The following is a 15,057-nucleotide window of genomic DNA, read 5'->3' as shown; positions in this document are numbered from 1 at the left end:
TTCCAAGTATCTACCACACTTTCAGTAAAGTAGCATTTTCTCATATGTTTTTACAAATTTTTCAAGTAGCCTGTCAGAAATAGTCTAATTTGCATTCTTCCATTTGCAGGCCAAAAAGGAGCACGCGGTGAAGCAGGAGAAGCATCGGTTGTATATGAGAGGAGGGTAGAAAGTTCCTCTAGAACTGGTAAGTAGGGATGTGAATCGGGCTTCGGACGATTTAAAATATCGTCGATATTTTCAAAATCATCAGAAATCAGGGGCTCCCCCAAAACGATAGGAAAACCCCATGATATTGATCATGGGGTTCTCTTATCGTTTTGGGGGAGGGCGGGAAAAACGGCACACAAAAATAACCCCTAAACCCACCCCGACCCTTGAAAACTAATCCCTTAGCTTCCCCCACCCTTCCGACCCCCCCCAAAAAAACATTTTACAGGTACCTGGTGGTCCAGTGGGGGTCCCGGGAGCGATCTCCCACTCCCGGGCCGTCTGCTGCCACTAATCAAAATGGCGCCGATGGCCCTTTGCCCTTACCATGTGACAGGGTATCCGTGCCAGTGGCTGGCCCCTGTCATATGGATGGCACTTGCCATTTTTAAAGATGGCGCTGGCCATCCATTACGCCGGGAGCAGGAGGACGGCCCAGGAGCGGGAGATCGCTCCCAGGACCCCCACTGGACCACCAGGTACCTGTACAATGTTTTTGGGGGGGTCGGGAGGGTGGGGGAAACTAAGTGGTTAGTTTTAAAGGGTCTGGGTAGGTTTTTTGTTTATCGGCTCGGGCGCAGCCGATAAACAAAACCGCGATCAGGCCGGACGAAAAAAAAAACACGATGTGAATCGGAACCGGAATCCGAGCCGATTCCGGTTCCGATTCACATCTCTACTAGTAAGTGGATTTTAAGAACTTTTCATTTACCACCTTGAAGTGGTATCTTTTCATATAGATTTCAGAAGGCCCTTTCTGACTGAAGGTGAAAACATTTAACTGCACAATGGGTGCCTTCATGTATGCAATTCGACAGAGAGAGAGAGAGTGTGTATATATGGCCAGGACCAGACTGGGGCCTGCTGTAGGCCATGAGCCTCCCTGTGAGCCCCTGTGGCCAGGACTGGATAGAGCAGGCCTCATGATCTCCTGGGGTTCCCACACAGAAGGGAAACGATTCAGCCTTGTCAGAAAGCATCACACGGACACCACAGCTGATGCGCAAAGCAAAAGTTCTTTACTGGCACTGATGGAAGGTAAAAGAAAAGTCTAAAACAGTGATACACAAATAGCTAGCGCACCAGACAGCAAATTAAAGTCCAAAAGCAGAAAAACAAATCTCAGTCTCGTTCAGTAGCAAAAGGCAAGCAAGCTCTCTGGTATGGGGATCCTTCTTTCTCCAGATTCCTGTGTCAGGATGCAATGCTTCCTCGCTCTGGCACTCCTCTCCTATTTTACACTCAGACGAACCTCTGGCTGTGTAGGGACCTCCCTCTTAACAGGCAGTTTCTCTTTGAACTCCCTAAAGGACAATCCCCTCACATCTCTCTGTTCTGAAGCAATCTCTTTCCTTGGACTTTCAACTTAGCAGCACTTCTCTGGAACCCTCTCAGGGATCCCTCCAGGACCCCAGGACACCTCCTCGTTCCTTGAAGACCTGTAAAGCCCTTATCTTTGGGTCCCAGCCCCATTTCCCAGGACAGGAACAATTCTTCTTCTATCCTGGTTTCTCTTGAAAGCCTGAGTATCCTGGCCTCGGGCCCCAGCCACTTTCTTGTTGGGAGGGTTAGATTTCCGCTGGGTACCATCAGACTCCTGCAGAGCTCTGGGCCTTTCTCCTTCAGGAGGATACGTCCCTTCGGAGCACCCTCCACAAGGAGAGACAGTTTTGATTCCTTTCGCCCTTGCGTGACCAAGGCTGAGTCCCATTCAGGGCTCCATTTTCCCCTCTGAATCTGTGTCTCATGGGCACAGTAGTCCTTATGAAGCCTAGGGCACCACCCACCGGAGAGTGCAAAATCTCCTAACGCACTCCCACACTCACTGACCTCACTAACTGGAGCAGAGTCTGAGACCACCGAACCCACGCTATTAGCACAACGCGTCTATTGAGACCACTATGGCCATTACAATTAAGGGCAATTCCACTAGTAAGGGGCAAATATGAGGGGGTCCCCTTACCTAAAGGCATGCAACATTGTAGTATAACCCCCTTTCAGAATGAGAGAATATCTGATGCCTGTTTGTGAACTAAATACCAGTCTCTCGTGGAGTCACAAAAAAACATAAAGGTCACACAGATGGTGTAGTGGACCTGGCCCTCATTCAAAGGTTGTATTTATCACGCTAGATAGGGAAAACACTACAACCACCCCCACCCCCCCAAAAACACGTTTCCCCGTATGTGATCTGTCTGACTGCACCCCATTATATGTAAACTCTTGCTTTCTCCCTCTTCTGTCTGCGAAAGACGCCTTTCTCAAACACTCACCTTGGGATAATGGAGGGTCTCACGCCAAAGGTGTCCAGATAGGAGCTGGGTGCTCTACATGGCACACTGTATGTCGGGGAGCGCCACCACGTTCGGTCTTGTCTGCACTCATCAACATGTTTGGGAGTCCCTCTTCAAACTTTAAAAGTTGCAGACTTCCTGTATGATGATGATGATCATTTTTTTCTGCTGTGTAATGCTAATGGAGAATTACTTGAAACAGGGCTCCAGGACATCATTTCATTGATAAAAGCCTGGCTAATTGATAACCTTCTGTTCCTAAATGTTAAGAAAACAAAAGATTCTATGGGTGGGTAAATGTTCGTCCAATCAGTATCAGCCCTTTCAAATACAATTTATTTATTTATTAAAAAAATGTGTATGTCACATCATCCAAGGTTCTGAGCAGCTTCCAAATAAAACATTCGTAATTCCAATTCAATAAAATACAGATAACATATTTAAGACTGACACACAGAAATATGACCACTTACATCAAATAAAATTAGATGGATCTTTAATTTGTATTCAGTCAGAGATAAAGAGACTAGGGGTGGTCTTGTACTCACAGTTAACAATGAAACAGCAAATCCGCCATGTAGCAAGAGTAGCTTTTTATAAGCTTAAACTGGGGAGACCCCCTAAACCTTTTTTTTACCCCTGGATCTCTTTCATACACTAGGCCAGTCATTGGTATTAAGCCACCTGGATTACTGTAGGATCGCCAGATAGGCTAACACATGCCCTTCAGCTTGTCCAAAATGGAAGCATATTGTGCCAGCTTTGAGAGACCTCCATTGCCTCCCTGTGAAATGGAGGTCAAAATGTAGGCCATTGGTGATCGGTTTTAAACGTTTAACGCTTACTCAGGCGTGTGCCTTGAGGAATACTATCAAGTGATTCACTCCAACTAGAGCATTGCGCTCAAAAGGAGATTCCTTCAGTCGGTAATTCCAGGCTTCTGCAAACGCGGTCAAGAGCATTTTCATCCACAGCAGTGGTGATATGGAATCATTTGCCTGCGATGTTAAGGGAGCAGCAGGAATTAAAGCCCTTTAGAAAACATATAAAAGCTTAATTATTTTTTAAAGAGGCATTTGGGTGAGGTAGTGTATGGTACTGCTCAGGAGTAAGTTTTAAATTTTAAAGAACTGTTTTAGTTCTTTTTATTAAAATGTTGAATTTTATGTGATGTCAGCATAATTTTATGATTGTTACTTTGTAATCAGCGCTGGACAATCATTTGGAAGAAGCAGACTTATAAAAGATTTTAAATAAATATATCAAAAGAAAGGCGTCGTTAACAAAACAACCTTCTGTTTCTGTGGTTTCCAGCAGACAGAGTTAACCAATAACAAAAAGCACTGAATTCATCAAGCTTCACGGGCTCCTACAGCACTGATTAACTGCAACAGGAGCAACAAAACCTTTTTCTTTTTAAAAAGCCGAAAACCAGATGAGTTTTTAGCACACACATCTCCATGCCTATATAGACAGTATGTATATAGCCAAACCTAACAAGAGCTGGTAGCTCCATTTTGAAATACCAGGGCTATTTTTGTGAGTAAATGGGGGGGATGCGTGGGGTAGGGTCCTGGCTTCCGGAGCCTGATTTTTTTGAAGGGGAGGAGTAGGAGGGCTGGGTCTGCAGGTGATGGAAAAAAATATATTCTTTTTATATTTTGAAAAATGGCCACCTCCAGGAGCGGTGGTACTGGTGGGAGGGGGGGGGGTGTCTGAGACACCTAGGTTGTTTGTTTTATTTACTGCTTTCGGGAGGGGGGGCTTACATAAGCCCCTTTAAGATAGGGCCCCGGGAGCATCATATGGTTCAAAATGACCTGGCAGTTGACTACTTTTAAAAAACGTATTTCACGGCTGGCTGCTGCACAGTAATAATTCTTGACTTTGATGAAATCATTTGCTTTATGAAAGCTGCCCTGTGTCAGCTAATGGGCCCCCTCGGGGTGCAAGTGGCAATCAGTCCAATGCGATGATGAGACCCAAAGGTTGATATAAAATACATGACCACCGCATCGATTTATTCTGTAAAGTAATTAATGTACTTATGTAGAGGTGAGATGATGGTATCATTATGACGACTGTTTCCATTTTCTCTTATTTCCATAGGTGTTAGCGAAGCACAACTTCAAGGAGTAATTCCGGGTCCCCCAGGTCCTCCAGGCCCACCGGGTCCACCAGGAATAGCAGGTAGACTAAAGCTGCTGACAGTAGATATTAAGTATTTTCGTGCTATGCACAGCATTATCAATGTGGGCCAGACAGCTCTCCAGCTCTGAATTCTGTTGGCCTTCAAATTTGTTTAAGGGAATTTTGTAATCAAATAGTCTTCATTTTATATTTTAGGAGCTTCCATTCAGGGTCCACCAGGTCCTCCAGGCATTCCTGGACAACCAGGTAAGAGTTTCTTTCACTCAGTACTTGGGTAGAAAATAAATACAATTTTCAGAAGACTACCTGCTACTTAACACGCAACAAGCATGACAGGTCATTTGTTTTTCTAATGCTACAGACATGGCAGCATTTTTTTTTTAATTATGAAAATGAAATTAATGCCCACCTAGCAATCAGGATGGGAATGATCAGATGTTTTCTTTTTTTTTATGGGTAACAAATTTCTACTATTCAGAGTGGCATGGAATATAGGAAGAAAAAAACCCAGAAAGCTGCGTAGGGCCTAATGTTAGTCCACAGACATTGCAGTAAAATTGTTTAGCTAGCAGCTCACATGTTTAGGTAGGATAGGCCCTTAACCTGGGTAAACAAGTTTCTCAGAGGATAAGCTGGATGGCAGTCATCATCAAATGATGAAGCCTGGACCGGAACGTTTTATGTCAAATCTTCTAGAACTTTTCCTGTGCCTCACTGGGCATGTACAGCATGCCATTGTGCCATGTGTCCTCATGGGGGCCCCTCTAGTTTTGGTGTCCAGTAGTGCATGATGCCTGGAGCAGGCCCGAACCATTCTAACAGGAAGGAGATCTCATCCTTGATGCAGTTCCAGGAGCTGCATCATTCTCCAGGGGTCACTGTACAGTCTTTGGTTGTCTGATCCATGTGCGGCCTAAGTTATTTGAAGCCTCCCATCTGGCCTCCTGCTGTCTCTTGGGACCTCAAAGTGGTACTAACCTAGGTGATAAGAGCTCCCTTTTGAGCCTCTCTGCTTTTGCAACCTGAAGAATCTGACCTAGAAGGTCCAGGTCCAGGCTCTATCCACTTCATACTTAATTTTATCATGATAGGATGGGCGTGCATGCCCATCCTAAGTTTCTGCCTAAGGAGGTGTTGGAATTCCATCTTTCCAAGCTGCAGGTCCACCAAGGTGACCAAGCACTGCACAATTTGGATTGCAAAAGAGCATGGGCATATACCTAGAACTGACTGAAGCTCATAGAAAGTCTGCCCAGCTTTTCATTTTGTTTGATATCAACAAACTGGGGATTGCTGTTGCCAAACTGACTTTATCCAATTGGCTAGCAGATTGCATCTCCTTCTGTTATGCACAAGCAAGCCTGAATCTAATAGGTCATGTCAAAACTCACAGTGTCAGAGCCATGGCAGAGTCAGTGGCCCACCTAAGACTGGTCTCAGGGGAGGAGCTCTCTCCACACATTCGCTTCACACTGTTGTTTGGAGAGAGATTCCTGATGTGGTAGTAGGTTTGGCCAGTCTGTCTTGCAGAATCTTTTTCAGATGTACAACCCAGTTCCATTCCCTCCTAGATTCCATTGTTTTTGTTCCAGGCTGCCCTTCATAAGAAAAAAGTCTTCTTGCCAACAAATACAGTTATTGTGTACACTGGCACTGTTTTGTTTTTCCCTTTTTTTTCGCCCGGGTCAATCTGTAGTTAAAGGTTCCTCACTTGTAAGGACTGCCATCTCCACTTTTCCTTGGAGAAAGCAGCATTGCTTACCTGTAACAGGTGTTACCTGAGGACAGCAGAATGTGAAACCCGCCCGCTTCCCCATGGAGTTGACCCCTCCTTATTTAATCTAAGAAAGAAGACCGATGGGGCCTCGGCATGGTCGTCTAGCATAAAGGCATGCTTGCACATGCCCCGTGAGACCCAGTCAAAGTTCTAAAAACTTTAAAATGCAAATTCCTGGCTGGGCTCTGTTGGATGATGTCATCCCACTTGTGAGGACTGATATTCTGCTGTCCTCAGAGAAAACCTATAACAGATTATCAACTCTACTGACTCTTTTTCCCGATTTTCTTTTGTTCCAAACAGTAGTTTTGTTGCCTTTAACATCAGTGCAAGATGTTAAAGGCAAGTCCTTATATCCCCTTGTAAAATACTCTTTATTAAGTGCTGGTATCCATGGGGGTAATTAGCAGTCTTTAGAAAGCCATCCATAAATGGCATTTCCATCTACTCTCCTTATCACTAAGATGTACTTTCTTCTGCTTCTGTTGTCTAGGGGAAAGCAGACAGGGACTTCCTGGTCCACCAGGTCAACCAGGGTCTTTTGTGCCCAGTTCAGGTAAATATTCTATTTTGCACGTGACAAAATGTCAGATAATATTCTACTGTTCTTTCCAAGTTTTGCTCAGTGACTGTACCCCTATCTTATTAAAATCAGTCTCTTTCGGATTAACGTTACATGGAATATCAACTGCATTTCCATAGCTTCCTTTAAAATAAGAGCGAGTATGATGAATGATGGAACTCAATGAGATGTTCCATCGCAGGATACTTGCAAAACTGACTATAAGGAAAAAACAAACTAAGTTTCACGGCACTAGATATTTTGATTTGATTTTTTGTTTTATTGCAGAAACTTTCTTCGCAGGACCACCGGGTCCTCCTGGCCCAACTGGTCCTAAAGGAGATCAAGGTAAACATGCGAGACCCTATCAACTGTAATCCTTGATCAAAGTGTGCTTTTTTTTTTTTTTAGAACTCAGTTGAAAACAAGAAAAACGTAAATTCTAATGCAACCTGTGAAAACCAAGTCACGATCTTCATTGAACATTTGATCCTTTGAACTTGATGACCAAATACTTGTTACCATATAACGTCGATGTGGCCCACGTTCTTCAGTAACCATGAGCTGGTGTAACTGTAGAAATGATATGGGTTGAGGGGTAAACCCCTTACTCCCCCACTAGAAATACAATGTTCGTGCTTTGATACAGCGTTGTTTATACTTTGATACTTTAACGTGCAGCTGGGTGTAGTCACTTGTACCTGAGTGAGATAAATTATAGAGATGTGAAGGGATATTTGAGGGTGGCCAAAACCCTGTGTATAATATTCTCTTTTCTTCTTCATAGGGGAACCAGGACGATCAGGATACCAAGGTAAATGTCATTTACAGCTCAGAATTCACAATGAAAATGCTTGAAACTTGCTTGCTTGCTAAAGCATTGGGTCTCATCTCCATTTGTTTTAAACAGGTGAACCTGGACAGCCAGGACTTCCAGGAGTCCCAGGAAGAGAAGGTCAGTTCGCAGTTCATCTTTTCATACAGTTAATAAACCTAATGTAGATAGAAGGCACATACTGCTTTGGCAATAAGAAATAGAATGTTAATGGGTATATGTTGATTGTTTTATAGGTAGAGGGCATTTCATAATTCTCTTGCTCGCTCGCTTTCACAGCTGCTTGATTATAGATTGCTGTTATCAGCTGTAGGATGGTCAACATAAATCTTCAGAGGAATAGTCTGGTGTAGCAAAAAAGACAGGCATTGAGTTTCACTTTATAGACTAATTTATTGACGCATGAGCTTTCGAGGACAGACTCCACTTCATCAGATGCAAGAAGTGATGTACTGGAGATGTGTAAAATATATACAGAACAGAGAGAAGGCATTGGTTTAGGCAGGACATGTGTGGAGAGAGAATGTTAATAGCATTATTTTGCCTTCTGACAACTGAGATAAGTGTGAACAGACAGAATGATCTGATAACAGTTAAGTTCATAGAGAACTAGAGTGAATCATGAATCTGTTCAGACCTTAGGTGATGGTGCTAATTTTTTTTAATGAGTTCCAATTCAGCAGTTTCACATTGGAGTGCTCATTTGAAGTTTCTCTGTAGGAGTATGGCAACCTTAATGTCAGATAAAGAATGTCCTAGAAGATTGAAATGTCCTTCTACTGGTTTCCAAATGTTGTCATTTCTAATGATCAACATAATCATGTCACGAGAAGAAGCGGATTAACTTCCATTTACACTGCTTACAACACATTTTTAACATTAAGTCTCAGGATAGAGTCACTAGGAAGCCCCTACCACAGCCACCCTGCCAACCCCCCCATCACTGCATGACTTCAACAACACGTTGAAAGTGGCTCAGTCATCTCTGCAGGATACAAGATGACATATTCTAAAGGATATTTTGTATGGGCAAATTGTGGATGGAAAAAGAGTAGGGTACCCAATGTTGTGTTTAAAGACATTTGCAAGAACATTTGAAGGACATATGAAGGCTTTTGACATTGATCCAAACTCTTGGGAGATCTTAATAGGGAATAGGATAAAGAGGCACTACCTTCTCACCCATGGAGTACATCATCATAATGAGAAATGGTTGCTTGGAATACAACAGAAATGTGACTGTTAGTACAGTTGTGCCCAGACATACAGACCGATTCAGTAAAAGTCACGGGAGAGTGGGCGAGCGTCCACTCTCCCCGCGTGCGCACAGGCCACTCTCCTGTGCGCGCGATTTAGGGGGGAAAGAATATGCTAATGAGGGCCCCCGGTAAAAAGAGGCGCTAGGGACACTAGCGCGTCCCTAGCGCCTCCTTTTTGACAGGAGCAGCAGCTGTCAGCGGGTTTGACAGCCGACGCTCAATTTTGCCAGCGTCGGTTCTCGGACCCACTGACAGCTACGGGTTCAGAAAACGAACGTCGGCATAATTGAGCATCCGTCTTCCGACACACGGGCCGCCAGCCAATTTAAATTTATTTTTTTTTTAAATTTTAAATTTTTTTTAAATTTTGGGGCCTCCGACTTAATATCGCCATGATATTAAGTCGGAGGGTATACAGAAAAGCAGTTTTTTTCTGCTTTTCTGTACACCTTCCCGGTGCTGGCAGAAATTAATGCCTACCTTTGGGCAGGCGTTAATTTCTGAAAGTAAAATGTGCGGCTTGGCTGCACATTTTACTTTCTATATCATGAGGGAATAACTAATAGGCCCATCAACATGCATTTGCATGTTGTGGGCGCTATTAGTTTTGGGAGGGTTGGCCGTGCATTTTCGACGCGCTATTACCCCTTACTGTACTCCACTGGAGCGCACTGTACTGTATTGGCCCGATAATAAGCAGTTTCAAAAGCCATTTATACCTGTGAGCATTGTAGAAGGATCTGCAAGTCTAACAAGGGTCTTTATAGCCACAGAAGGAAGAGGACTATTAATTAGCAGAAGATCTGCAATAAAATCAGATGTTGTGTGTGGGCAGGCTTAGAAAGTCTCTTATCTATCCCAGCTGTGAGGTGCAGAAGAGTACAGTGATTGAATATGCCTAAGAGGAAATTCCCCTCAAAGCAGTCACCCAGTGAGGGATTGCAACACGTACCCCAAAGAAATCTGAGATCAGCCAATAAAGCTCTACTAACCGTCCCCTCGGTAAAGACAGCGAAACTAACACAAGTTAGAGAGAGAGCACTATCTTTGGCTGGTCCAACATTGTGGAACACATTGCCACTAGAGACAAGATTACAGAGTGATCCAAAAATCTTCAAAAAAAATTTTAAAAACCTGGCTATTCAGAAAAGCATTTCACAATGAGAACGGAGAATGAAAAACACAGAACAAGGTTACCTAGATGGTGGTCCCACATTTTTTCATTTTATACTCAATAATTATGTTAGAGAACTCCAGTTTAAACACAACTCTTGTATGATTACCCTATTAATCATATACGTGGACTAGATCCATGCCACCTATCTCATACCTTATTTTATATAAACATGTACCGACACTGTAATGGCACTTTTGTAGATACCTTTGTAACCAAACTAAATATATGTGCCTATTCGATACTTGTATTGAGAATGTCGGTATATAAAAATCCGAAATAAATAAATAAATAAATATATGTAAACCGTTGTGATGGTGCATTACTAAACGACGGTATAGAAAAGATTGTAAATAAATAAATAAACATGACTGTGAGAGGAAGAGGGCAGAGCTAAATGTTGACATTCTGTCAAATGATCTTAGCATTTCCCCTTTTTCATAAGTGTGCATATTGCTAGCAGTGAGATTTATGGGTCTTAGGCCAAGAGTGGCCAAGCCTAGCTCTTAAGAGCCACAAACAGGCCTGATTTTGAGGGTATCTACAATGAATATGCATGTCGTAGATTTGCGTGCACTGCCTCCTTTGTATGCAAATATATTAGCTCATGCATATTCATTGTGGATAGCTTGAAAACCTAAGCCTTTTTATGGCTCTTGAGGACTGGAATTGGCCCTGTCGCATGATAAAATATGATTGGTTGTACTGCCCAGATTTTAAAAGCTAATTTGAAATGCTTTTAGCTAAAGCTTGCATTTTGTATTCATGTAATCTGTTACTGGCTTTCAGGTCAAGGAATGCCTGGACCTGTCGGACCTCCTGGGAATCCAGGCCCTCAAGGACCACAAGGAGAAAAAGGTTAGTCAGAAGGTGAAAGTAAAGTATTTCTTCTGCCATTAAAGGCAGTCAGGCCTTTTTCAGCTGTTGATGCTAAGCCTCCTTAATTACAGTACGCTGCAGGAATAAAGCCACATAAAATCTCCTGACCTTGTGTGATATATATATAATTGTGTTCTTACATTATCAGAGAAACTAACACAATTGGTTGCTAGTGGTCTTTGTTTAGTATATCCCAGTGTAACACAGCACACTATTACTATTTCACTATTTATATATCACCCCAACGCAGGGCACTGTACCACAAATTACATAGAAAGATACAATGAATCCCTGCCCAAGAGCGCTTAAAGTCTTAATTGCATACCTGAGGCAATGGTGATGGTGGCAGTAGTGGGATTTCAACTCCTGCCTCCTAGTTCCCAGGGCACTATCATATGCTACCAAGTTAACAGGGTTTAGAAACTGAGTTGATCTTCTAACAGGGCCTGAATAGGATTGGTCTGTGGGTGCAAAATAATACAACAGTGATAGAGGAAGAGAGAGCAAATAGAACATACAGTGTGGAGGGGGGGTGGGGGGGTCTGATTATGTTTCTATCTCCAGAATATTAAGAAGTGGATCTCATGTATATGTGCCCGATGAGATATATTACACTGCTGGATAACATTAGGGGTGTGCAATGGACATTTTTTTCTTTGTTTTTGGTATCATTTTCTTTTCTAATTCTTTTTGTTGTGTGTGTTTCATTTTTTGTTTTTTTAAACAAAGCAAACAACAAATGAAGAAAAAAAAAAAAGCAAAAGGAAAAAATGTTGGGTCAGCCCTGCTCCCTTCTTTGCTGTCACCACCACCAAAGCTCCCCACCCCTGGACTCTCTCAGACACCCTCTACCCCATTTGTGGGTTTAAGGGGCAGAAGCAATGCCCGGATGCTTCTGCCCCACCTGTCTCCATTTCAAATTGGTGCCAGCCGGCCCTGAGGTCTGTGCCATTTTGTTGTAAAGAGGCTCCTTTGTAGGGCAGTAATGATATACTTCCATATAACAAAATGATGCCTGCCTCTGGGCCTGATGATGACATTTTGAAATGGGGTGGAAGCAACTGGGGATTACTCCTGCCCCTTAGAGGGGTTAAGTGGTTGGGTGGGGGGAGGTGGTCCCATTTTAGCTGCAAATTAACCAAAATGAAAGCAAACGAAATTTCATTGAAAACTTCCCATTTCGTTTCAAAACAAAAGCACATCCCTTGACAACATTCAAATATCTAGAAGCCTTCTACAAGGTAAACAGATGATAGCACTCTCCATAGAAAAAGAAACTCAAGAAGATAGGTCACAATACGAAGTTGGAAGGAGGCAGTTTAGAGGAAATGTGAAACAATTCTCCTGAGTGGATGCATGGACGAGCCTGCCAGCAGAGGCAGTGGGAACCAAAGCAGTGGCAGCATTCAAGCGTGCTGGCAACAGATACAGAAGGGCAAGGTAGGGAGATGAGCGGAGACTGAGTAAGGTGTCTACAGCAATTCTGGAGGCAAAGACAATTGGGAAGACTGGATGGGCCAAGTAGCCCTTATCTGCCAGCAGATACCTTATGATCATCTCAACACTCACCCTCGTGCTATGTTCTAGACAGATGAAAAAGTGACATCCATGCATGAGAGGGGTTATTGCATTCCTGGAAGACTTGCCAATAGATAGGTTGGACTTCTTTCTGGGTTCTCAATGTCCTGGTAGTTCCACTAAGTTAATTGAACTTTGAGCTTGTGAGAACAGTTTTATTGTATTTTTATCTGTGATGAACAGCACTTGGGTTTCATATTTATGAAGTAGGGTGGTATAGAAGTATAAAATATAACAATGTATTACAGTATGGACCACCAATAAATCAGCTTGACATGTGCCATGCATATAGACATACTTAAAAGCCATCATACTAGTAAGAAAATATTTTTAAGCAATTCAATTGCCTGTTGCAATTAACAGAATCATGAATATTCCGCATGTTTGCTCTGATTTTTTACTGCATTCTTGTAGGATATTAGAATACAGCTGTTTGAAAGCTCCTCTTATTTAGCTATTCCACCACAATGAACCTAAGAAGGTGAGGCGCTGTTGGACCGACCTTCATCAGAGCCCCATGCAGGCACCACAGCAAAATGTACAAAGCATGAGTACAGCACAAAATCTGTAGAATGGCATTAGGACAATAAAGAAAGTTGATATAGTAAAACCAAAAAAGAGGAAGCTGGGTAGCTGAACACCAGGTGATTTGATGTGGCTAGACATGCTGCTTTAAACCTCCAACTCTCTTCCCATTAACAGAAAACCTGTTCTTTGTGTAGGTGAAGCAGGAGTTCCAGGAGCTCCCGGCATCCCAGGAGCCCCACGAAGTAAGCAACGTTTTATACACTTTCAGATTTGCTACCCGGGGTTCCAGTGCCGTGCACTGCCATGCAAAGGACCTGGGTTTGATTTCCAGGCTGGGTCCTCCACGCCAGCCAGGGCTGGGAGATGCCCCAGAGATAGCATTCGCAGCCCTTGGAGGGGAGGGTATTCTAGTCATTGCACAACGGCGACACCTAGCGGCCGCATTAAGGGCCTGTGATTGCAGGGGGGAGGAGTCCTGGTGCAGGGGGGAGGAGTCCTGGTGCATGGCTTCCCCGGCTGAGGATTGCCACTGCAGTGACAAGGCAAAGTGAGTTGGGAAGGGGATATAAAATAGGGGAAGAATCCCCGACTACTTGCAAATGAAGGTTCATGGCGCCAGATTACAGCCCCCGGTTCTGACTGAGCTGGAACCTGAAAAGGAGCAGGAGGAGCCTGGCAAGCCAAACAAAATAAAATAATTAAATCTGCTAATCAGAGGATGTTCAAATCGAAAGTCCATTTTCATACTTATTACTTGTAACCTAACACCCTTAAGTACTTTAACGCTGTACCCCCTAACTTCACATTTACTGCCTTCTCTGCTCCTGCAGTGCACAAGTCGAATGAATGGCTCTTGTTTCCCCAGATTCAGTTCCAGGTTCAAGGACCCCGGGGGGTCCAGGTCCCCCTGGACCCCCCGGGCCCCCTGGTCCACCTGGAGCAGCCGGACAAGGATCTCAGCAAGTCCAAGCATATATCGCAGAGTACCTTCAGAGTAAGTAGCCGGTTACTTCATTTTAACCACTGCTGAGGTGAATATTCAGCCACTGTAGTGGCTCCTGATGGTTTTGTCACCCAGGGAACATAATTTAATATTGGCCCTGCATAGCCCCGAAGGCCATGCGCAGAAAGCAGAAGCAGACTTCAGCCCTAATTTCTGAAGCGAACCTGACACGCGCGAGCCCGCTCTGAAAATGAGCGGATGCTCAGGTACATTTACGCCTGCTTGGCAGCGGATCCGAGCGCGGACGCGTGCATTTGCTCGCCTGGTTTTGATCATCAGAAGTGCACACGTAAATGTCTTCCCAGGAACACCTCTGGGGAGGTGCACGCGAAAGCAAGTGCGAAATCACTTCCGTGCGTAGCTGGTAACTTTCAAACAGGCGTGCGGGCGCGCACACACACACACATGACGGCGCGAGCCCGGGGGCACGGCGATTTTATAGCATAGGCGCACGTACGGGCGCGGATGCGTGTGCTTAATTTTGCAGGTAGGCGTGCCCAGCCTCGCAAATCGGGTTTCTGTCACATAAGTGAGGGAATTTTATAAGCTGCTCGTGCCCACTCCATGATAAGTTTCGCCGGTGTAGAGAGAGGTCCTCCAAATCCCCCCTGGTTTAATAGCCCGCACTCTCCCCAGTTACCCCAGACCCTTTAAACCCCTCAGGGATGGATTTTTCTTAATCTTACACCTCCTCCAGTGCAGAAGTAAAGTTAGGTGGCAGCGGACCTGGGGGCGCGTTGCCCCGCACATCTCTTGGCTCCTCCCCAGAACGCCTTAACCCCCTCGCCCCTTTTTAAATCGAAGTGA

The 15,057-nt window shown here is 44.1% G+C and overlaps 1 protein-coding gene and 1 long non-coding RNA gene across 3 annotated transcripts in view; one reads left to right on the top strand and one right to left on the bottom strand.

Moving 5' to 3' along the window:
- The window catches only part of LOC115095951, a 34,221-nt gene extending 31,492 nt beyond the window's left edge, over nucleotides 1-2,729 (bottom strand). Inside the window, exon 1 of the long non-coding RNA XR_003857918.1 lies at nucleotides 2,484-2,729. This is a non-coding gene — a long non-coding RNA (uncharacterized LOC115095951). The remainder of the gene's footprint in view (nucleotides 1-2,483) is intronic.
- Nucleotides 1-15,057, top strand: part of COL17A1 (collagen type XVII alpha 1 chain) — a 135,257-nt gene that overhangs the window by 93,317 nt on the left and 26,883 nt on the right. For both annotated transcript variants that reach the window (XM_029610329.1, XM_029610328.1), the window contains exons 37-46: nucleotides 110-187; nucleotides 4,614-4,694; nucleotides 4,851-4,901; nucleotides 6,926-6,988; nucleotides 7,283-7,342; nucleotides 7,782-7,808; nucleotides 7,905-7,949; nucleotides 11,052-11,120; nucleotides 13,442-13,489; nucleotides 14,113-14,241. In XM_029610329.1, coding sequence (XP_029466189.1) covers nucleotides 110-187; nucleotides 4,614-4,694; nucleotides 4,851-4,901; nucleotides 6,926-6,988; nucleotides 7,283-7,342; nucleotides 7,782-7,808; nucleotides 7,905-7,949; nucleotides 11,052-11,120; nucleotides 13,442-13,489; nucleotides 14,113-14,241 — 651 coding nt within the window. The remainder of the gene's footprint in view (nucleotides 1-109; nucleotides 188-4,613; nucleotides 4,695-4,850; nucleotides 4,902-6,925; nucleotides 6,989-7,282; nucleotides 7,343-7,781; nucleotides 7,809-7,904; nucleotides 7,950-11,051; nucleotides 11,121-13,441; nucleotides 13,490-14,112; nucleotides 14,242-15,057) is intronic.

This window comes from Rhinatrema bivittatum, chromosome 7 (assembly GCF_901001135.1).
Source record: "Rhinatrema bivittatum chromosome 7, aRhiBiv1.1, whole genome shotgun sequence".
In the NCBI taxonomy this organism is placed as follows: Eukaryota; Metazoa; Chordata; class Amphibia; order Gymnophiona; family Rhinatrematidae; genus Rhinatrema; species Rhinatrema bivittatum.
The sequence above is the reverse complement of the archived record's forward strand: the minus strand, read 5'-3'. Positions and strand labels throughout refer to the sequence as shown.